Raw genomic sequence first — 21,534 nt, 5'->3', positions numbered from 1 at the left:
CAAGGTATGGATCATAAGCTGCCTTCTGACGTGAAGGATCAGCTTCTTCGGCTTTGGAGGTGCCAGAATCTTCGACACTATCCCTTTTCCTTTTGTTCCTTGGAGAAACAGCATGAGGAGGAGATTGTGCCGACGTAGTACCCTCGGAGGCAACTTCTTTTTCAGAGGAACCCGCAGATTTTTGAGAATCCACGGGTTCATTTACGAGAGAGGGGGCGTCTTGGATGTCATCGGTGAAGACAGTCCTTTCCTCGACTTCTCCGCCTTCGGGAAGGGGAGGAAGCGAGATGAGGTTGGGATGGTTCTTTAAAGGGAAAAAGCATAGGAAGATGTTAAAAAGTTGACAAGAAAAAATAAAGACAGCAAAGCATTAGCAGACCAAGTAAAGAAGTTTACCTTGGGAAGCGGATTTGCGGCGTTGAATGGCTTTACGCGGCAAGAAGAAGGGACAGGATCTTTTTTGCTGAGAGACGAGATTTTTCGGACAATTTTTTCTAAATCCTTGACCTCCAAATCTGTCGACAACCGATCAGAGTCCGTGTCGCCAGAATATTTCCATAGAGGGCGTTTGCGAGCTTGGAGAGGCTGCACTCTGGTCCTTAGAAAATAAGCTGTGATTTGGATGCCTGATAATTCTTGGCCACGAGTATTTTGCAACTCGTGGATGCGAGTCATCAGGGCCTCAGTCGCAATCCTTTCTTCTTCGGTAGCCTCTGCGTCCCAGGAGCGGCGGCGCAGAATTCTCTCGGCACCATCAAAAGGAGGGATGTTGTCCTCAGCACAGCCGTTGTTTTCTTCTTGAATGTACAGCCACTTCTTGCGCCATCCTTGAACTGAATCAGGAAGCTTGACGTCGAAGTAATTGACAGTGGGGCGAACAGATATTACAACGCCACCTATATTGTAGGCGACGTTGGAAGAGCCATTGCGGCGACAAAAGAAAATGCGCTTCCATAGCGCCCAGTTAGGCTGGACGCCAAGGAAGGCTTCGCAGAGAGTGATGAAGATAGAAATATGGAGGATAGAGTTGGGGGTCAAGTGGTGCAGTTGTAGACCATATACGAAAAGCAATCCACGAAGGAAAGGATGAATGGGGGCGGCAAGTCCGCGGATGAGATGGTCAATAAAACTTACCCGATACCCCATTGGAGGGGTTGGGTAGCTCTCCTCATGGGGAAAGCGCAGTGACTCGGGCTTCTTGGTGAGCCCTAGCTTCTTGAGGAGGTTGATGTCCTGAGCGGAAAGTTTGGATCTTTCCCACTCTGAAGCTCCCAGATCCGCGGCGGCCATGGATGATTCTGGTGTGTTGTGCCTCGTCAAGCGGCGCGGACGCATTCACAATGACGGGGGGATGCAAAGCTCGGAGAATTAAGGAAATCCAGGTAGATCTGCGACGGAGAATACGGCAACGATGTGAGCAGAAGTGCTCGAGGAGGAAGAAGGATATATTATATAGAAGTGCGGTGAAGCGACGGACCATTGGATAGAAAAAGTGCGTCGCAGATGATAACCACGTGGAAGCAAGGGTAAAAAAGTATTTTAACATCGAGAAGTTACAGTACGTGCGCCAGGAAAAGCGGAGGACGTGTGTCCCCCACTTGCACAACGTGTCAACGTGGTGGAAGCACTGGACCCACATAGCAGTAAAATTACGACTATTAATAGCAATGTCATAACTTCGCATAAGGGAGAAACTTTCGACAAGAAAAGTAAGGGAAGTTTGGCGGCAGAGTAAGTTATTGAATACTTCGGGAGCCTTTGATCAAATACAAGTTTTTGCCCACATGCTCGGGGGCTACTTTGAAAAATAAATATTGAGTATGACAGTATAGAAATTGTGGGAGCCTATGATCAAACGCAAGCTTTTGTTCATAGCCTCGGGGGCTACTCCCATCGGGAGCGCTGTTCGCGCACCCGAGAGATAAAAAGAAGAAAATATTGAGAGGAAAGACAATATAGCGACAAGATGCACTAGAATGTTGAGCCTACAACCAAGCACAAGTCCTTGGCTGTAGCCTCGGGGGCTACTCCCATCGGGAACGCTGTTCGCGTGCCCGATGAAAATTATAAAGAAGAGAAAAGAAAAAGAATTCTGAGAAAAAAAAAAGAGAGAGAAAGAGGAGCATATTTCGAGTTATAAAGATAACTCTGCATATACTCCCATCGGGAGAACGATTACGTCAGAATTTGACTCGAGAAAATGTGCTATTCCAACAGTCGAATAAGCACTCGACAATATGTTCTCAGAACGCCAAAAGCTGCGAATTCTGAATGCCGCAAAACACTGCGAAGGTAAGACCCCAGATCCGTTCTGTGCGGCGTGGCATCGCCAAAGACTGCGCTCTGCTACTTTTTTCCACATCAACAGATGTGAAGAAATATCCCAGCGGACGCGCTGTGGACTCGATAAAATTGACTGGGACTCGACAGAATGGTAAGAGCTTAAGCGGCACCTGTCGAAGTTTACACCAGTATCACCGAGATCATGTCCAGGGACGTGATCTTGAAGTAGGTTTTTGCGGATTGCCACTAGAGCAGTTAACTAGTACCTGATCCGTCAGATGAACTAGCCCCAACTACCATTATCCCTGTACAAGTATAGAAATGCTTGTAAAAAATATAGACAAGTTAAAATTGTCGAGTAAAAGTAAACGGGGGAGATTTTCCCTGACTCTATGACTCAAGCAAAATCTCGGGGGCTACTGACATAGGCATCCCCAATGGGCCTGCCAGAAATAGTACCCGGGGTTTACTGAAGGCCCACTACTCGAAGAATAAGAAGACTCGGAAGCCCAAAGATATTATTAAGGAAAGCTAGAGTTGTAATAGGAAGTGTTGTATGAAATATCACGAGATAAGGTAGAAACCTCCCCGGACTCTGTAAACTTGTGTATTACGAATCCCTCGGCTCCAACTTGTATATAAGGGGGAGTCGAGGGACGAAGAGATCATCGAATCATTGTTGAACAAACCCTAGTTTTATTTCGTCGAGTACTTTTCGGCTGATAACCTTCGAGATCTACTTGCCCTCTACATAACACGAAACCCTAGTCTACTATTCGTAGGCATTGACAAGTTAATACCTTGTCAAACACCTCTAGTGTTCTTGCTTTGCATCATTGCATAGTGTTAAGCTCTCCACCATGATTAGTTCGAGTGAGAGACCGTGAGCTTGTTACTCTTGGAGGGAGACCTCCTAGTTGTCTTGGTTGGTGTCCCGGTGATCTCTTCGTGGAAGATTGTGAAGGGGCCCGGGCTTCTCCTTCGTGGAGCTTGTGAAGTGGTTGTGTAGCTTGCCATCTCCGGAGTGGAGGAAAAAGCTAACCATAAGGAAAGGGCCATTATCCTTCGTGGGTGTGGCTCGGAGAATAGGGTGAGCCTTCGTGGCGCTGGGGAATCCTTCGTGGGACCTCCACTCCTCCAAACATGACGTACCTTCTTGCAAAGGAAGGGAACACGGGAATACATCCTCGTCTCCGCGTGCCTCGGTTATTTCTATACCAGAGCTCTCTTTCCTTGTGATAGCCATCGTGCTTGAAGTACATATATCTTGCTATCACTTGTGCTACATATATCTTGTGCCTATCTTGCCTAGCTCTAGCTGTTATTGTTACACTTAGTTGAGCTTAGCATATTTAGGGTTTGTGTTTGTAATCCAAACGTTAGTTTAATTCCGCATTCTTACAAGACAAATCTGTAAGAGTTTTTAATATCCTATTCACCCCCCTCTAGGCGACATCTCGATCTTTCACCATCTCCTATCTCGTGCAAAGGGCTTGGATTAAGAACAAGCAAAAGATGATCCTTGCTCGCGATGCTTGAAGGGCATTGGCATATATGAATTTTATTTGGGTGAAAGTATCCACTTTTCGGGTGAAACTTGCCACTTTTTGGACAAATTGTAAGATATTGCCTCATTTTGCATATTTGGGAGAAACCTGCCAATAGTGGTGCTGCCTGAAGGGCAATGGCATATGTTTGCCACATTATTTGCTTGTCAATTGCTATGTTTTTGTGTCGCAAATTGAAATGAAATGGCTAACTGTTCAGGTCTAGAAAATTGCCAAGGGACCGAATGGGTCGTGCCGCTACGCGCATTGTCCTGGTAGGCTGGACAGCCACTACCAACCTGCCCGTGAGCCGACCCAAACGAACAAAAACAGATCGAATGGATCACCGTTTGGGTTGGCCCACTGGAGATGCCCTTAGCCTCTCCAGTTGCGCCTCACATACGAACCGAGCTACCGGCCCCTAGATCGAAAGCCTCTTGCCGGGAGACTGGGGTATCCGTTGCGGTACAAGCTCCACGCATTTTTTACGGTAAGCTTCCGTGGGCTGAAGTCAGTCTGCAACATTGATCTTCCTACGCTCTCGGTGATGGAGGCTATGAGCGGTGGAGGATGTGGGGGCGTCTCTGGGGCGACGGCGTGCATCGCCGCATCTATTTACACGTGTCGTGGCCAATGCCTAAGGAACCGACTAAGTCTTTAATTGGCATCTTTTTTTTTTTTGAATGACGACTGTTGTCATTATGATAGGCTAGCGCATCTGCCTTGTCTACGTGGCGTTGTTAACAACTTGTGTTTGGCGCCCCAAGCCACCCCTTAGGTCGGAGTTGGCATGTGGGTGCGCCAAACAGTATTTTGGGCCATGCCAAACCCAAAATGGCCTGAAGTGATGTGGTTGGACGGTTTTTTTTTAGTCTAGCACCCTTTGAAGGGCGTGAGTGGAGATGCTCAAATTGTTCACAAACGACCCGTCGGTCCGTTATAAATTTGGTTTCGCAAGCGAGGATTAGCTTAGACCTGTGTTGATTTTAGAACCTTTAGACTTGAATCGATATTTGTGGTCACGTGAGTTGCAAGTTTGTTCTAATTGAGTTTTTTTTCCTAGTTGCAAGTGAGTTGCAACTGAAAAAATAAATTCTGATCACTTGATTTGCCCCTTGCATGATAGCTTTGGAGTTGCAAAAGTGGTGTAACTGGTCCATAAGACCATAACCAAGTCTATTTGAAGGGCCGCCTGGTGGTTCTTTATCAGGTTCTTTATCAAGTACTCCCTTTCATAAATACGAATATATGTAAATGCAGATACCTCCATATTTAGAAAAGGTTAAATTACTTATTTTAGGATCAATGGAGTAGATACGAAGATTGCATCACGGATTAGTTGGCCCCTTTAAGAAAATTCAGCTTCGCGTTGTGTGGATACTATTTGCCTAGCCCAACTTATAGTCGACCACCTCAGCCTAACTTAGTAAATACGACTGATCGACAACGGCTTGTAGAACTAGAAGGCCCACTCGACCAGCTGCTGCTGGATCCGGATTTTTCTTTTTTATATATGGGAGCATCGCTCTAGCCTCTGTATCAATCTATGCACACAGCCCTTTATTAACTCGGTAAAAGAGCTGGATTGCTGGATTGCTGGAGTGGTGCGCTTCACACAAATAAAGCAACATAGGGCATGCCACGCTTAAGACTCCAGAACATATCGCTTGCTAATACACAAATCTGTCTACAAGCATACGAGCTGAGACCTGAGAGCTGTTAATAAGAGGTTCCAGATTACTACTGCCAGAGGTACACTAACCCTGTCTGCAGAGAGCTAAAGAACACTACCAAGTCGAGCCAACTCGGGCCAGTGGAACAAGCCTACGCGCATCCTCAAGACCACCAGAAAAGTAGAAACCATCTAAAGCTAGCATAACTTCATGGAACTGGCTTCATGGGACCTTGACAAAGTGCGGGTTCAGAAGCTTGGCAACCTCAAGGAACCCGACACGCTCTCGCCCAGCAAATAGGACTTTCAGCTTCTCGTCACACACGATGACCTTCTTGTCCGCGGGGTCCTGGAAACAAGACAACATGAGAAGTGCTGCTAGGAATGCATATTTAGACAGTTAGTTAAATCCTTATTCTACCCATATAAATGTATGGTGTGTAGTGTAGCTAAGTGTGTCTCTGAATGAGATTAGGACAAGTCATATCATCAAATCAGCCAAGCACTCGGTATCTTTACTATTATAAGCAAACAGACCACCATTCAGTCGTCACACAATGCAAGCAATGCAGCCACATTAAGTCTAGAAATTAACTCTGCTCCGCAAGACCGCAAAGAATGTGAACATGTCTAGAAATGTAACATGAGTAAAACCTGCACTTCAGACTTATCATAGGTTGGTTCATTACCTTGATGAAAACCTTAAAACTTTACCCAAATAGATGTGTGATGTGCAGCTTAGGGTATCTGAATGAGATCAGGACAAGCGATCCTCATCAACTCAACCAAGCACTCATTCACTATAATTTTGCAAACATACGACCATTCAGTCATTACACAATGAAAGCAATTCACCGCATTTGTGTCCATAAACCGACTTCATTCAGCAAAAGAATGAGAACATGTCTAGAAATGTAACATGAGAAAAACTGCACTTCAGACTTATCATTGGCCAGTGCATTACCTTGATGAGAATCTCATACTTTACCAAAATAGATGTATGATGTGCAGCTTAGGGTGTCTGAATGAGATCAGGACAAGCCATCCTCATCAACTCAACCAAGCACTCATTCACTATATATTTTTTGCAAACATAGCACCATACTGTCATTACACAATGAAAGCAAACCAACCACATTTTATGCCTAGGAACTAACTCTATTCAGCAAAGAATGTGAACATGTCTAGAAATGCAACAGGAGAAAAACATGTATTTCTCATTGGTCAGTTCACTACATTGATGCATCATGGGACTATCTCCCATACACTAACTACTAACGCTCAAGGTTCAAAAAAGCGCTAAGCGAGCAGTGAGGCTCTGCCTAGAGGAACTACTGCTTAAGCAAGCTTAAACACCGCTTAAGCGTGCATGGCAAAACAGACATATGTAAGCCTAAAATAGGAAATATTGAATAACCTCACATAGTTCTGTGTTATTTCCGGTCCAACAAAAGGCCCAGCACGATGCCTCTTGCTTCTCATGTCGTAGCCAAACACATGACCCCCTCCAAAAGGCCCAATAACCTCACGCACTGCAAATAAATCGATCCCCTCGTGCTTCCCAGCCTCCCAGATCCCAGGTCTTAGTCGCCACTCACGCACGCCCACCTCTCTCACTTTGATCCCCTCGATCTGGACGGGAAGGGGACGAGGGGAACGAGCTGCTGGAGGAAGGGGACCCTGTCTAGGCAGCCTTGAGGAAGATCTAGAGGGCGGTGTGAAAGAGGAGCTTGACCAGCGGCACGGAGGAGCTTCAGTGGTGTCGCCTCTTGCTTCTGCCTCAACACGGGAGTGGAATTGGGATGGGTACGGAATTCCTAACCCTCTTTCTTCTGCCTCGACACCGCGTGAGAGCCCGCCTCCAAAACCCCTCCTCGCTTTTCCTCTCGCTCAGGCCGAAAGATGAGCGGAAGGGCTCCACTTAGCTCTAATCTACGCTTAAGCGTACGCTCACAAACGTTTTTTTGAACCATGCTAACGCTAGCCGCTAGGTGATAGTAGTACCATCAAAATGCTGCAGGAGTTGCAGCAAAATCATCTGTCCTTACCACAAACAGTTACAAACAGACCATATAATTTGTAACTGCTATTGCCACATTCAGGTAGGAATAACACATAGATTTGTATTGAATTCAAACGAGAGCAAGCAAATTCGACATGTATCAGCAGAAACCAACCAGCCGGACAACAACATGATGGAATGTCTAATTAAGAGGAACTAAACATGTAGGTGGCGTCCTGGTTCTATACTGGCCGCGTAGATCTGGGGAACATGGGCAGCGAGGCAGCAGTACAAGAGAGAAATGCCACCTTAAGTCAACTACAAGTCTACAACGTTACCCCTATTGAGATCTCAGATGTGTTCCTGTTCGATACTAATAAGACGCGAAGTGTTTCATCTTGCACGTTCCTTCCGACCTCGCATAATCATATTTCACATCTGAATCAACTAAGCTGAACGAAGAACCCGCAATGAAGCATCTAGGGTTTTGGGGGGCTTCGCATGGTTGTACCTGGAGGTTGTTCTGCTTGATGTAGGCCCAGAGGCGCTTGATGGCCTCGGTGCGCGGGACCTCAGCGGCGCCCACGAACGCCTGCAGCGCCGGGGACACGGGCCGCGGCATCGTGATGCCGGTCGCCCTCTTCTTCTTCGGCGCCGCCGCCGTGGCCGGAGTCTTGGCCACGGCGCGCACGGCGACGGCGGCGGAGGTGCGGCGCGGAGGGGCGAGGGAGAGCGACGGGCGGAGGAGGACGGGCGGGGCGAAGGCAGCGAGCATGGAGGCGGCCGCCATTTTTGGGGTTACTTCGGTTGCTTCGGTGTGGACTACTTCTCTGTGGATAATGGCTACGGGGAACGGGGGTTTGTCTCCGGGGTTTTAGACAGGGCGTGGGTCCGACAGGTACTGTTCTGTGCAGGGTAGTACGTATTCATATGGAGAAAACGGGGTCTGGGCAACCAATTGTGCAAGGCCTGCCGCTTGGTACAAAGGCGTGTTCAGCGGTTCAGGCAGGTTAACGTTCTTGTTCAGAACTTGAACATTTGGTATCTGATGGTGAGATCAGTACACACTGATAAAGTTCTTGTTCAGAAACTAAACATTAGGTCATGGTACCCATTGGTAACCACTCGGACTTCTCAACCAAGAATCCGGTCAGTTGATAGTGAGTGGATCACCATGATAAAAGCGAGACGACACTAAACACAATTATAGAATCTGCTTTTCCCTTGAGCTCCGACAGGAGGGATAAGAGCGAGAATCTATTCCAATCGAGCTCGGAGAGGAGGGATAAGAGCGAGTGATCGATCATACGTCAAGACCGATGCAAAGTGCAACAAGCATGAGGACTGGACAGACCGATGCAAAGTGCAACAAACATGAGGACTAGACAGGCCGCTCCGACAAACCAAGTGATTCCTCACTGAGAAAACAGGAACGAATGATCCAGAAGGAGAAGAAAGATAACCGGATTTCAGAACCTGCTTTCCTCGCTGTGGAAAAGCAGGGTGTTCCAGAAGCACGCACTGAGTCCCTGGAGGAAAACAAACTTTGAAAATTCGAAATGCGTTCGGAAGTCAAATTTCAGAATGATACCACTGCTGGATTAATCTGCCCGTTCTAATTCACGGGTTAGCTGCTGGTTAAGCAGAGATAAGCAAAAAGATAGAGTGCTAAGTTCTGCAAGTACATAAGCCAACAAAAGAAATAAACTCATCTCCTCCGACAGCCAAAAATCCCACGCGTTCCCACTATTTATGTACATCGCGTATTTCCTTCTGATGCTGCCACTACAACCTGGGGTTCCAGTTTATGTTGCTGATGTTGCAACACTCTACCACTTACCCACCCGGAGATAGTCTAAGCTTGCAGACGATTCAGTCCGTTTAACCTGAGTCCCTGTAATCTTTCCGCGGCTGCACGGTTTGGATGGAGCTGGAGTAGATATCGACGGGGGAGCTGGTGCAGTTCATGCTCGAGTCCACAACCCTGGTTTGCCGGCGCCCCCGGTGCCGATCAAGATAGACCACGACAACGCTGATGTCGTCATGGAAATGGCGCCTCACTCCCCTTTCTATGGTCTTCAAGTCGTTCAGACTGACCTCTCTCCTCTTTGTTGCTTCCTTCAAGGCAGCCCGCACTAATCGGTTTGCTATACCCTGCACAGACCATATCGCAGAATTTTGGTATTATTTCAATTTGTCTAAGAGATCATTCATACACAGGCCAAAATTATGAAATGATGTTGATGTTATGTCAGAACTTACCGTTCTAGGATTCTTGAAGACAATTTGCACAGCATCATTGTCGCTGAGATGCTCCCAAAGACCGTCTGAAGCAAATATCAGAAATTGATCGGTTGGTTTCAGCTTGCGAACTTGAATCTGTGGCTCGGCGCTAAGAGCTGGCCGCTTCAGTGCAATAACAGGGCCAATTTGCCGGAACAACGGGTCCATGCTAAACTCCTGGTTCTTCAAGTAAAAATCACCAATGGATCTCGACACCTGATAAGCAATAGAATATTAGCTCGTATTATTTATCTTTGCTCTGCTTCTAATTAAACTTCAGAACGTAGGTTCTCCTAACAGGATAAGCTAACTAACGATTTGATGTAGAGAAGACAAGCATAAGGTAATCGCCAAACAATGCCAAGTTCATTAGCTCTCGAGTGATGAATATAATATCTTATCACTGAAAGAGACAAGCATAGGTTATATTCTCACGAATCCAGTATGAGAATGCCGTGCAAAGTTGCAACTGTAAGTGGATTGCTACAAAATAGTCAACACAAATTAAAGAAATAGGTTAGACTTTGCAATTTTATCATTTGTTTTAAATTGTTTGAGGAAAATTTCTTCGGTATGGCCAGCATGTCCTCAATAACACTGAATTCTTTCAGATAACAAATCTAACTAGAATGAAGGTAGCAGAAAAAGAATAGACAAGAAATGGTTGATTTCTTCTGTCCAATGGTTTACCTAGACACCCACTAAAAGTCAAGGAAGCTAGTTAGTAGGATTTGGGATCTAGTGCTTGTGCGCTAGTATAAATTAGGGAACTCTGAACCTATGACAAAATATCAGTACAATTACTTGTACTACTATACTACTATAATCTTTGGATGTGCTGGTAAACAACCACCAGAATTCTACCGCAAACACACTGACTGACAGGTGATCTGAATCCGCAGACTGAATCATCGATGAGTCATAGTATTTTGCTGCTGATCTCTGACAGAAGAATCACCAAAATTATGCAGATGTCGTAAGTGATTTTTTCCTGATCGCGCTTCTCACCTGAATGATCCCCTTGATCCTCCACGCGCCCCTGGTGTGCACGACGATCTGCTCATCGTCGGGGTTCTCCGCGGCGACCTCGTGCCGTACGTCCTCGTTGGCGACGTTGTGGTCGGTGGAGAGGCGCTCGGCGACGGCCACCCCGCCGGCCCCGACGACGCGGCGGCCGAGCACGGCGCGCGAGTCGCCGAGGTTGGCCACGTAGAGCGTGTCCCCGGAGATGGCCCCGAGCAGGCAGCATGAGCCCACGGCCGCCACCCGCGGCCGCTTGGGCCACGCCTGCCGCACCTCCCGCAGGAACTCCTCCTCCGCCGCCCCGAACGCGCGGCGGATCGCCTCCGTGCTCATGCCCCCTTGCTCCTTGGCGAAGCCTGCGAAAAAGGATCGGAAGATCAGTACGGACGACAAACAACGGCGAGAAATTCGGGAGAAATTAATGAACGGGGAGAGGGAAAGGAGCGTACGTTGGACGTGGGGGAAGAGGGTGGAGCGGAGGAAGCGGGAGGCGTCGGGCCCGCCGTGGCCGTCGTAGACGGCGACGAGCGTGGCGGCGGGGGAGGCGAGCACCTGCGCCTGGTCCTCCATGACGAGGTTGGCCTGCGCGGCGGCCATGGAGAACTCCCCGGCCGCGTGCGGGCGCAGCTCCGTCTGCCAGAGCATGCCGTCCGCCGCCGCCGCCCCCGGCGGCCAGTGGCCCCCGCAGCACCTCGCCACGGCCCTCATCATCGTCCTCCTCCTGAGCACGAAACCGTCTCTCGATCCGAGCTCTCTGACCGCTCCTCCTCCGTCGTCGTCGTCTCTCTCGCTGCTCTCGGGGACGGGAAAATGGTGAATGGTGAATGAAAATGGGAATGGAATGGGGTTGGATTGGGGGAGGGGTTAGGTTAAGTAGTGCAAGTAGCGGGGGCAAAGCGCGTCGCGTCGAGGGGAACCGGGGAGGGAGTCTACGGTGGTTATCCTGTGATGTGTCGCTGTATAGGACTGGATGGATGGTCTGACTTTCCGTTTCGCTGCTTTATCTTTTCGCTCAACTTGCATCGCGTTTTATTTTTAGACCTTTGTTGGTTTCGGACAGCTGGGTCCCGTTCGTCGGTAAACATTGGCACCACTGCTGGTGATATGTTGTTGCCGCTATCTGTACGCGTCTCGAGCGTTGTTGTGCTCATCTGTCGTCCCTGACTCTAATTATAATGGAATATCATAATCGCTGGTACTACTACTAGAAATAGCGGTGCACGACAGTTGTGGCTCCAGAGGCTTTCCACGTTTTAGTGGCCGCTCGGTGACCAGGCAGGCAGCGCACGCTACGGAGGGTGACGCGGACAAGCGGTGGCTACGATAATACGTCCAGGTGTGTATACGCTTATTTTTGAACACGAAGGTATAGTACGCTTTACTTATACTACGGGAGACGTGGTAGTGTATGGGCCGGGTTCGAAGGTAACAACGATGACGATGCGTCGTATAGCGACGAAATACAAGTGGTAGCAGTATAGAGGAAGGTGACCGGGCACAGATGAAAAGGCACGGGAACACACGGTGAGTGAGAGCTCAGGTAGTGTAAAAAAGTATATATCGTTGTGCACGAAACCTACACGCAACAGGTAAACGGTAGTACTAGCTAGGATCTTGGCCGATCTTTGTAGTGGCAGTAAAATATTGTTGCGGTTATTCCGGAGGTCGATCGGTGCTTTCGGCAGTGTGAGTGCTCGGCTAGTGCAGAGAGTAGCAACGGCGCGCTTTGGTTGCGGCACAGCTGTGACGACGATGATGATAAGTGGACTTTTGTGGCCCTAGGGCGGCCTGATAGGCGGACCGCGGACGGCGGGCGGTAGTGGTGGCAGATATTTGCGTGCCAGCACGGACAGGTGTCGCCCGATCCCGTCGGGCAACGTCACACCGGACGCGTGAAGACGAGTGACGGCCATGCGCATTACGGGACCATGAACGAACAAACGCACATCGGTGGACGCCTGGACTGAAAAAATGGCATGGTGGGTTCACATCGAATTTTCGTTGCTCGGCGCACGGGCAGCAGTAGACGAGCTAGTAGAGCACAACTTGGCCAAGTGCGGTCAAAAAGTGCTGGCCCACTATTCGAAGGTCAGGTGTGCTTGCACCTCTGCACGGGAGCCCCGGCCGGTCGGCTGCCACGTCGACGTGCAACGAACCGGGTCGCGCGCGTCGCCGGAGTGGAGCGGCACGAGGGCAGTGCTCCGGCCGGGACGATTAACCTACGACCGAACGAGCCCTTTTGGGCAGGTGGGAAAACGACGGTAGCGGAAAGTGCACGAGGTCGACGGCCAAGTTGCCTGCCCGGCCCGTGTCACGGGGAGTGCGCTGGCGCCGTGTCATGAGTCGTCTGTGCCGTGTCGCCCACAGGAAAAGACCAAGCGGGAATAGGAATCGCGTCCGTCGCTCGACACGACGCGACTCATCACGAGTCCAAAGAATATACACAGTGGGTGGTTGGATACAATGTACGTACTCTGGATACACACCGATCTCACAAGCTGGACCAATAGTCTGATTCCGAGGATTTGCGAAAAATTAGTCCCCACAACAGTACATGGACCAACGATGAATGAAACTATGCCTACATCGACGTACGGCCAGTTGCCTGCCCGTATCACGGGGATGCACCCGCTGTCCGGCGCGCGCCGTGTCATGTGTGCACTGTCGCCCACAGGAAAAGACCATGGACATGGAGCAAAACGAATCGCGTCAGTCACTCGCCGCGACTAATCACGAGTCCGAAGAATATAATCAGCGTGTGGGTGGTTGTAAACCACATACGTCTCGTCCAGAACGATCTCACAAGGTATACCAAAAGTCTAATCCCGAGGATTAGCTTGTTCTTAATATCTTTATTAGGAGGGCAGGGCGACGTCTATATTCCGAAGTCGGGATAAGATATCCTCACATCGTCGGAGGATGCATGGAGTCGTTTGCTTGGCAAATCTTCTAGTAGGTCCAGTCGGTTTTCGGGTTCTTCTCATCTACGTGTTGCCAGCATTGAAGATGGTTACTGGTCCGTTCCTTTGGGTTAGCACGACGATTTTGCTTCCGTGTATTATAATGAAATCTACTACTTATTTTTGTTAAAAAATAAGTGTCTTAATTTTTTCTATATGCAAATATTTTTTAAAACAAGGCAAAAGATTTGCCATTTTCAATAATTAAGGAGAAGGTCGTCTGGTTAATTAGAGAGGAACCAGTGAAAAACCGATACAAACACCCTCGCGCACACACCGCTGAACGAAACGCCACCCTAGCTACCACACGCAAACCGCACACACATCTAAACCGAGGATCATCGTCGAGGTTGCCGACCGGCTCATCACCCCCCCCCCCCCCCCACCCCACGACCCAGTGACTCTGACTTCACCAAAGAACGGGCACCTAGGAAGACCTCGCAGTAACGGCCTCGCGAAGCCCACGTCGGCCTAAGACAAACAGATGACCATTCACGTGGTAGACTGGCATCACCGATTTGGACGATGAGCTTCGAAGAGGGGTATGCAAAACTCGCACCTATGAAGACCATCACGAGCAGACCAGACCACTCGCAGCAGGGCGTCGTCGCCGCAGGGCCAACCACCGCCGCCGGCCGGCAAGAGCCGGGCAAAATTTTTGCTCGAAGCTCCTTGACAGCCACCTCACGCAGCCAACCTTAGCGGGGCCATGCCATTACTGAACCGCATACCCCCGGCGCGCTACCTGTCGGCACCACGCCAAGGCCACCACCAAACCTCGAAAACCAGATCTAGCCACCCAAAACCGGCTACCGCCCGCGTTCATGCAACACTTCGAGAGCCTGGAGCACTGATCGTTACCGAAGTGCGCCACCACTAGAGCAAGGTAGGAGGGCCGCCACCCCACCAAACCTCGTCGGACGAGCCGTCGGGAAGGCCCAACTCATCGCCGCCACCCTGGGATCCATACTCCCCCATCCCCTTTGGGAACGAGGTTAGCGCTGCCGCGGACCCTGCCTGCGGCAATGGCGGTAGGAGAGACGAGATCACGCCGCCTAGCGGCTAGGGTTTGGGCTCTCCTGGGTCGTGAGAGGAGACGACACGGGAGTTGTTTACTCATGTTCGTATTTTTTTATTTATACGGATATATTAATAACTAAAATGTGTTTAGATACATTTAATCTTGACAAAACTAAGACATTTATATTTGGATGGAAGTAGATTGCTACCATGATTATTAACAGAACATAGGAAATTTCGCCAAAAAAAAGGCTATTAGTACCTCATTCTTTCCGATTTGCTGCAATAATCTTCTTTCTTGAAGGTGGGTCATCTGACCGGGAAACAGGTTATGGTGGTGATAGTGTGATAGGTTCTCAGGTTGTTGGCGCCTTTTGGCCAGTCATAGGTTTTCAGCCTTTTGTATTCTTTTGACTCTAGTTATAGCGCAATATCATACTCCATGCTAGTAGGAAGAGCGGTGCATGGCAGTTTGGCTCTAGATCCTTGTCAATTTCCAGCGCTGGCCGGAGACCAGGCAACGCACGCAACGTAGACGTGGCGCGGTCACGAGTACGGTGCAACGTGGCCGTGGCCGACGATGAACGGATGAAGTGGTATGATCGAAGCTAGGATCGATGGCGACGGAAACGGCCGGTGGTGGCGCATTGAAGAGGAGCCGCCCGGCCGGCCAGCTACGTAACAAACGGAATGCACTGGAAAGAACGGCGAGCGAGAAAGCAGGTAGTAGTGTGCGGATGCTGCACGGAAACAAGTGGATAGCTTGCCTTGTAGTACTGCCGTAGTATTTTACAGCTATAATTTGAGCTCACGCTCCCCTTTACCGCTTTACGTGACCTATCTGCGAGTGGAGTGGAGCACCGTAGTGCTACGCGAGAGATAATCAACGACGGCTGCGATCGTCCGTTGCGCGGAGACGCGGGCCAGCGGGGCCGCTGTGATGATAAGCTGACTTTTAAGCCGCCTCCGCCTGATAGGCGGGTAGCGGGGGCAGATCTTTATTGACGTGGCGGAGCCTGACGCAGCAGCTGCCGACCGCGCGCCGATCGTTCCAGAAGAAAAGGCGAGCCAGGACGGCAACGTCACGGCGGACGCGTGACGACGGTGTTCCGTATCGGCGTCGGTGCAAAGGAGACCGAGCAACACGGACGCCTCGGCAAACTGGGAAGGTGGCATGGTCCCATCGTATGTGATTGGTCTTGGACCGGCATACACAGTAACACGTGAGAAACGGAACAGTTCCAAGGCGTATGTATGTATGCCCAGTTTCCGCCCACGGGATGGGACTGCGGTCGGTCGGTAGGTCCATCCGTCGCTGCGTTCGGCGAACCGGACCGGCACTGCGGCACGCATGCTCCCTGCCTCTCAGTCAGTCAGTCTCGAGCAAAGTTTCAGAACAGGAAAAGGAGAGGCGCTTTTTCTTTTTCTTTCTTGAGATAACGAAAGGCACAACCCCACAAGGACGTTTGCTGATGCAGGTCGTCGTCGTCGAGGTCGGGCGGTCGACCGTGCCATGCCTGCCGGTCTCGCACGGGCGGGGAGGGGAGGCGCTATCCGGTCCGGTGGCCGTGTCTGTGTCGCGCGCAGCATGGCCGCGACTCGCGAGGCCGGTGGTAGACTGCAGTGGCACTGGGCTGACTGACTACTCGCCGCCGGGCAAGCAGGAAACTCGCGTCCTAAACGTCGGAAAAGCCGCGTCCCGAGGCTGGGCCACGGAAAAACCACCGATACTGCGGCTACGCTGCTTGCTATCTGAAGCCAGGAATTTTTCCACACAAACCACATTCTAACTTCGTTTGTAAGCGTCCATGCGCCAACTGATGTGGCAAGGACGCGATTGGTAGGTCGCAGCTTTTTAAGGGCTCCTGGGATAGGCGCTAGCTAGGAGGCATGATCGTAGCGTGCGGCTCAAAAATAATGTTATGCATTTCGTTTGATCGTCTACATGGGAGTTCGTTGCATTCTTGGAGCAACTTTGGCTCATTTGTTTGGTTGTGTCTACTCAAGTTAAGTCTCAACACTTGTATACGTGGCGAGCTTAACTCACGCCACCACGCTTGAACTGAGTAACGATGACCAACATTGGGAGTAGCCGCTGATGCATTAGTTTCACCAGCGAGCTCGCCGTGAGGTGTGTTGGCATGCTCGTCACCTTTCGTTGCACCCGCCACACCTCGTCGGCGGCATACGTCGATCTTGGTCTTGAAAAGGTGTACAAGGTTTGCGCAGGTCGGCAGTGAGCATACATTGCGGGTCGTAAGGAAGCATGCCAACCACCTACCACGACGGGAGGCCCAGCGAGCGCCGCTGGCGCAACAAGTCGGAAAGACCACTATGCCACTGTAACAAACGGTGGCCAAGGCGGCTACACTGCCTATATGTAAGACCTCTCACAACCAGCACCATGATGCCGTATACGAAGCCGCGCACAAGGCCTACCATGATGGCGCGCATAAAGACCACCATGTAACCGCACACATGTACACAAGTTACATTATACTAGTGAGCTCCAGATATATTCGGCTAAGTCCATAGAAAAGAAAATTTTAGAACACGAGAAGTGTGTGGAACGACGAGGTGAAGCTACTCGTCAAAGGGGTTTTGAAAGAGCGAACCGTGTGCTATAAACTTGATGAAATTAGGTAAAAACGATTTAAACAAGAACACGAAATTGGTGATCTACAGCAAACAAAACTCGAAACCGATAGTCAGAATAGAATCACCTATTCTACGTACATATTTTTTATGTACAACTTATTTTGATTTGAAATATAGTTGTGTTGATTAGAAGTGAGGAGGGATTAAGGAGGGTGAGGGGAAGCAAGAGCACGTGCAAGGTTGCATCTAGCGAGCGCTCGAGTGCAGCCAGCCAGCCTGAATCCAGGGAAACGACCGACTCGGGCGTACCCACTGGGCCTGGACGAAAGTTGCTTTGACGCGCGGAGGAGTTTAGCCATCCAATCAGCTCACTTTATGCTCTCTAGGGCATGTTTCGAGGTCATGTGACCTACCAATCGCGCCCCAAAGTTTGGACAGAGGTCTTTCGTTGTCCATGACCCATAGGCAAAAAACACATTGCCTTCTGCTGAACTCGGACTACAAGAGCGTGTTTGGTCCGGTGAGGCCCATATCCGTGAAGATGAAAATGGATGGTTTGATTTCCTGGGCTTTGCCGCATTGTTGCATAGCTTGATTCTTAAAGCAGTGTTGGGCATGTCCCTTACTCGCTCACACTCACACCGACCCACCTCTCGCTCCCTCACTTTCTATCATTAACACCAAACCGCACGTCTCATCAACGCCTTTCGATGGCCACCCCGCCTGCTCTGCCCCCTTCGCGGCGAAGCTCACGCCCCGGCGGGTCTCCAACCGCGTGCGGGATCATCCGCAAGTACGAGGAAGGCGGCCTCCACGATGTGGCGGTTGACCCGACAATAATTTAAATCGGCTCTCTCCCATCTCTGTGTACGACCGATGGGAACGAGGAGCGCAGCGGTGACGGCCTTGGCCGCCACCGGGATTCACGTGACCATCGGATCCCACGATGGGGGCAAAAAAAACCCACCTATGGTTTGCAACGGTGAGAGCGGCAACCATGGCGGCGGGTCTAGCAGGCTCCAACCGGGAGATGGACATGCGGCCGGAATCGTCTCATTCATGTGGCACGTTACACCACGAGTGAGGCAACCCGCACCAGTTCCACCTTCTTTAGCACGTAGCAATTCAAGCACTGTCTCTGCCCGTATGGGGCACGGGACATCTTCAAGCATCTGCAGGAGCGACGCAGCCTCCACCGCCTACAAGGCCACTTTTTTCCTTTTCCTCAGACCGACAGTACATGCATGGTGGTGATTGTGTGATAGGTTATTAGGTTGTTGGCGCCTTTCGCTAGTCATAGGTACTACCTTCATTAGGTCTATTTTTTCAGAAAGTGTAACGAAGTAAAGTTTGATCAAACTTTTAGAAAAAATTATAAATAAATATGATATTTTGTAGGTACCATATGTAAATATATTTCATTATCTATCTAATGATATTGATTTTGTATTTTTCATGTTAATGTTTTTTGATAAAAACGTACTCAAACTTAACATAGTTTAACTCTCTGAAAAAAATATAGGTCTTAAATTTTGGGATGGAGGTAGTATAGGTTGTGAGGTTGTTGTATTCTTCTAACTCTAATTATATAGTATAACGCACTATCGTAATCCATGCTACTACTACTCCAAGAGCGGTGCATGGCAGTCTGGCCCTAGATCTTTTCGAGTTTCCATCGCTGGTCGGAGACCAGGTAGCGCACGCAACGGAGACGTGGCGCGGTGTCGACTACGGTGCGACGTGGTTGCATGTCGACGATGAAAGTGTATGATCGAAGCTAGGATCGATGGCGACGGAAACGGCCGGTGGTGGCGCATTGAAGAGGAACCGGCCGGCCGGCCAGGTACAGAACAAACGTGGTTACGACGGAATGCACTGAAAGAACGGTGGGCGAGAAAGCAGGTGGTGTGCAGATCGATGCTGAGATGCCGCGCACGGAAACAAGGGGATATGTAGCTTGTACTAACCATCTTTTACCGAAAAATTTGAGCTTTTTTTTTTTTGACAAGGGGAAAATTTGAGCTCGCACTCCCCTTTTACGTGCTCTGTCTCCAAGTGTATATTACAAGAGTGTGTGGAGTGCTCCTAGTAGTAGCTTAGATTGCGGGACGGACAGCTGATGATAAGCTGACTTTTAAGCGGCCTTGTCCTGATAGGCGGGTAGTGGCGGCAGATCTTTATTCAGGTGGCGGAGCCCGATGCAAACAGCTCCCGGTCGACCGCTCGCCGATGGTTCCAGACGCGTGACGAGTGTGGGGGCGGCCGTACGTGCCGCGTGACGCCAGCCGAGCAAACGACCATCGGTGGACGGTGGATGATCCATATCGGAGGGAGACCGAGCAACACGGACGCCTCGCCTCGGCGACGCCGGGAAGGTGGCATGGTCCTATCGTATGTGATCAGTCTTCGATCGGCGTACACAGTAACACGTGAGAACGGAACAGTTCCAAGGCGTATGCCTGCCCGGTTTCCGCCCACGGGATGGGACTGCGGTCGGTCGGTCTTTTTTTTTTTTTTTTTTTTTGCACACAAGGAGGGGTCAAGAAGACCCAGAGAACAATATATTAAAGTGGCAGGAAAACATTTTGTAGTAAGCCCCTTGCAACAACTCGCTCTAAGAACCTAATATTTGAAGAAAGGAACACCCTGAAAAGAACTAGATCGAATCAATCAAGGACAAGAGTGTCTCTGCCACTCGCCGCCGGCGTCCTCCAGGCGTCGCCGCCGAGGAACAAGGGCCAACTGCTCGAGAGCCCCCTTCTGACGAGAACACGCAGCCGCGGTCCACCACCATCCTGCGGGAACGAATCACTTTGCAGGAGAGCAGCTTCGACCACCCACGACGGAGTTGATCCATGGCCTCCTCACCGGAGGTTGTAGAGATGTCGTCCTCGCGGCCTTGGATAGCAACGGCGAGATCGCCATATGCTTGGTTGATCTCAGACGAATAACACCACGCAGGTAGTGGTCGTCGATGTTGGCCATGGAAGGTAGCTGGTCCGCCGCACCTTTCCTCCTCGCCACCACGGCAGGCTAGGAGAGCGTGCAGCTGGAACATCCACCACCGCGAACAGCTCCGGTGACAAGAACCTCCACCTCCCAGATCCAAAAACAGCAGATCTTGCTCCCACTCCGCCAGGCCACCATGGCCAGCAAGAGGAGGAACAGAAGACCGCTTCACCGCATCAGATCAGCGCTCCCCCTCACCACCACCGGTCGGACAGGAGGGCCTCACCGACACCGAGAAATCGAGGATGAGCAGGGCAAGGAGCCACCATATTATTGGGGAAGGCGGCGTTGCCGACGCTCCGTCTTCCCTCCAGCCGCAGGAGCAGAAGAACCAATAGCAGCAACCCTAGAAGCTTCATGAATCCGGTGGCCGAGACCTGGAGCTCCGCCTTCAACTACGGGCAGATCGCCCAAAACGCCGGCAGAGGCCGGAAAATACCAAGAAACCTACAGATCTAAGGATCTAGACTACTCCGGCGCCAACCTAAACCAACTCCGGCCAGCTACTCTGGCGGAGTGGCCATCGGCGGCCCGGTCAACGGATCGAGGTGGCCTCTTAAGAGAACTGTAGATGGAGGAGAGCGGTACCATCGGTCGGTCCATCCGTCGCTGCATGCGTTCGGTGAACGGGCCGGAGCGGCGCCGGCCGCACACACACATGTTCTCTGCCTCTTGGTCGTGGCCAAAGTTTCAGCACAAGCACAACAAGAAAACGAAAGGCGCCTACATGGGGCTGGCCTTCAACGAACGGACCAACCAACGGAAAGAGCCCTTCTGGACCACAGCACAGGGAGAACCGGAGAAGGACGTTTGCACATGAAAAAGTCGCCGAGGTCGACGGTAGGCAAAGAGGTCTTGACGCATTTGCTGCCGGTGATTATTACTCCATAATACATTGGTGGTATTTTCGCAAAAATAACACACCACAACTATGATGCGTCAACGCATAGGGAGCGCCGGCCACGTACAAGGGACGCTTCTGCCCAGTCGTGCGCCGGCCACGGGATGGACACGAAGGGAGCGCCGGCGGCCAAGAGAAATAAAAGGCGGGAGAAATAAAATGGGAGGAGAGAAGAAAACGAAATGTGAAACAAATTTCAGGTGTGCCACTCACAGGGTTAACTTACCTTGTTGCCG

General features: G+C 50.5%; 2 protein-coding genes across 2 annotated transcripts; both read right to left on the bottom strand.

Annotated features, from left to right (window-relative positions):
- Window positions 1-5,475: 5,475 nt before the first annotated feature.
- LOC127292732 (protein TRI1) lies at window positions 5,476-8,377 on the bottom strand. Its single transcript, XM_051322184.1, has 2 exons — window positions 8,016-8,377; window positions 5,476-5,851 (listed from the first exon to the last, which is right to left on the bottom strand). Exons 1-2 carry the CDS (start codon window positions 8,292-8,294, stop codon window positions 5,726-5,728), a joined length of 405 nt encoding a protein of 134 aa, XP_051178144.1. The 5' UTR covers window positions 8,295-8,377; the 3' UTR covers window positions 5,476-5,725.
- A 704-nt stretch (window positions 8,378-9,081) lies between these two features.
- On the bottom strand, window positions 9,082-11,651 carry LOC127292731 (probable protein phosphatase 2C 34). Its single transcript, XM_051322183.2, has 4 exons — window positions 11,260-11,651; window positions 10,796-11,166; window positions 9,767-10,003; window positions 9,082-9,658 (listed from the first exon to the last, which is right to left on the bottom strand). The coding sequence occupies exons 1-4, from the start codon at window positions 11,519-11,521 to the stop codon at window positions 9,386-9,388; spliced, it is 1,143 nt and encodes a 380-aa protein (XP_051178143.1). The 5' UTR covers window positions 11,522-11,651; the 3' UTR covers window positions 9,082-9,385.
- Between the last annotated feature and the right edge of the window lie 9,883 nt (window positions 11,652-21,534).

The sequence above is a fragment of the Lolium perenne genome, chromosome 4 (assembly GCF_019359855.2).
Source record: "Lolium perenne isolate Kyuss_39 chromosome 4, Kyuss_2.0, whole genome shotgun sequence".
Classification (NCBI taxonomy): domain Eukaryota; kingdom Viridiplantae; phylum Streptophyta; class Magnoliopsida; order Poales; family Poaceae; genus Lolium; species Lolium perenne.
Note: the sequence above shows the minus strand (reverse complement) of the source record. Positions and strands in the feature narration are given on the sequence as shown.

Excerpts from the sequence above, each read along its gene's own strand:
- LOC127292731 (XM_051322183.2), bottom strand. The coding sequence starts at position 11,521 with ATGATGAGGGCCGTGGCGAGGTGCTGCGGGGGCCACTGGCCGCCGGGG. Across the intron at positions 10,004-10,795 it reads GGATCAAGGGGATCATTCAG|GTGTCGAGATCCATTGGTGA; the intron begins GTGAGAAGCGCG and ends ATTGCTTATCAG. Across the intron at positions 9,659-9,766 it reads TCTTCAAGAATCCTAGAACG|GGTATAGCAAACCGATTAGT; the intron begins GTAAGTTCTGAC and ends TGGTCTGTGCAG.
- LOC127292732 (XM_051322184.1), bottom strand. The coding sequence starts at position 8,294 with ATGGCGGCCGCCTCCATGCTCGCTGCCTTCGCCCCGCCCGTCCTCCTC. Across the intron at positions 5,852-8,015 it reads TCAAGCAGAACAACCTCCAG|GACCCCGCGGACAAGAAGGT; the intron begins GTACAACCATGC and ends TCTTGTTTCCAG.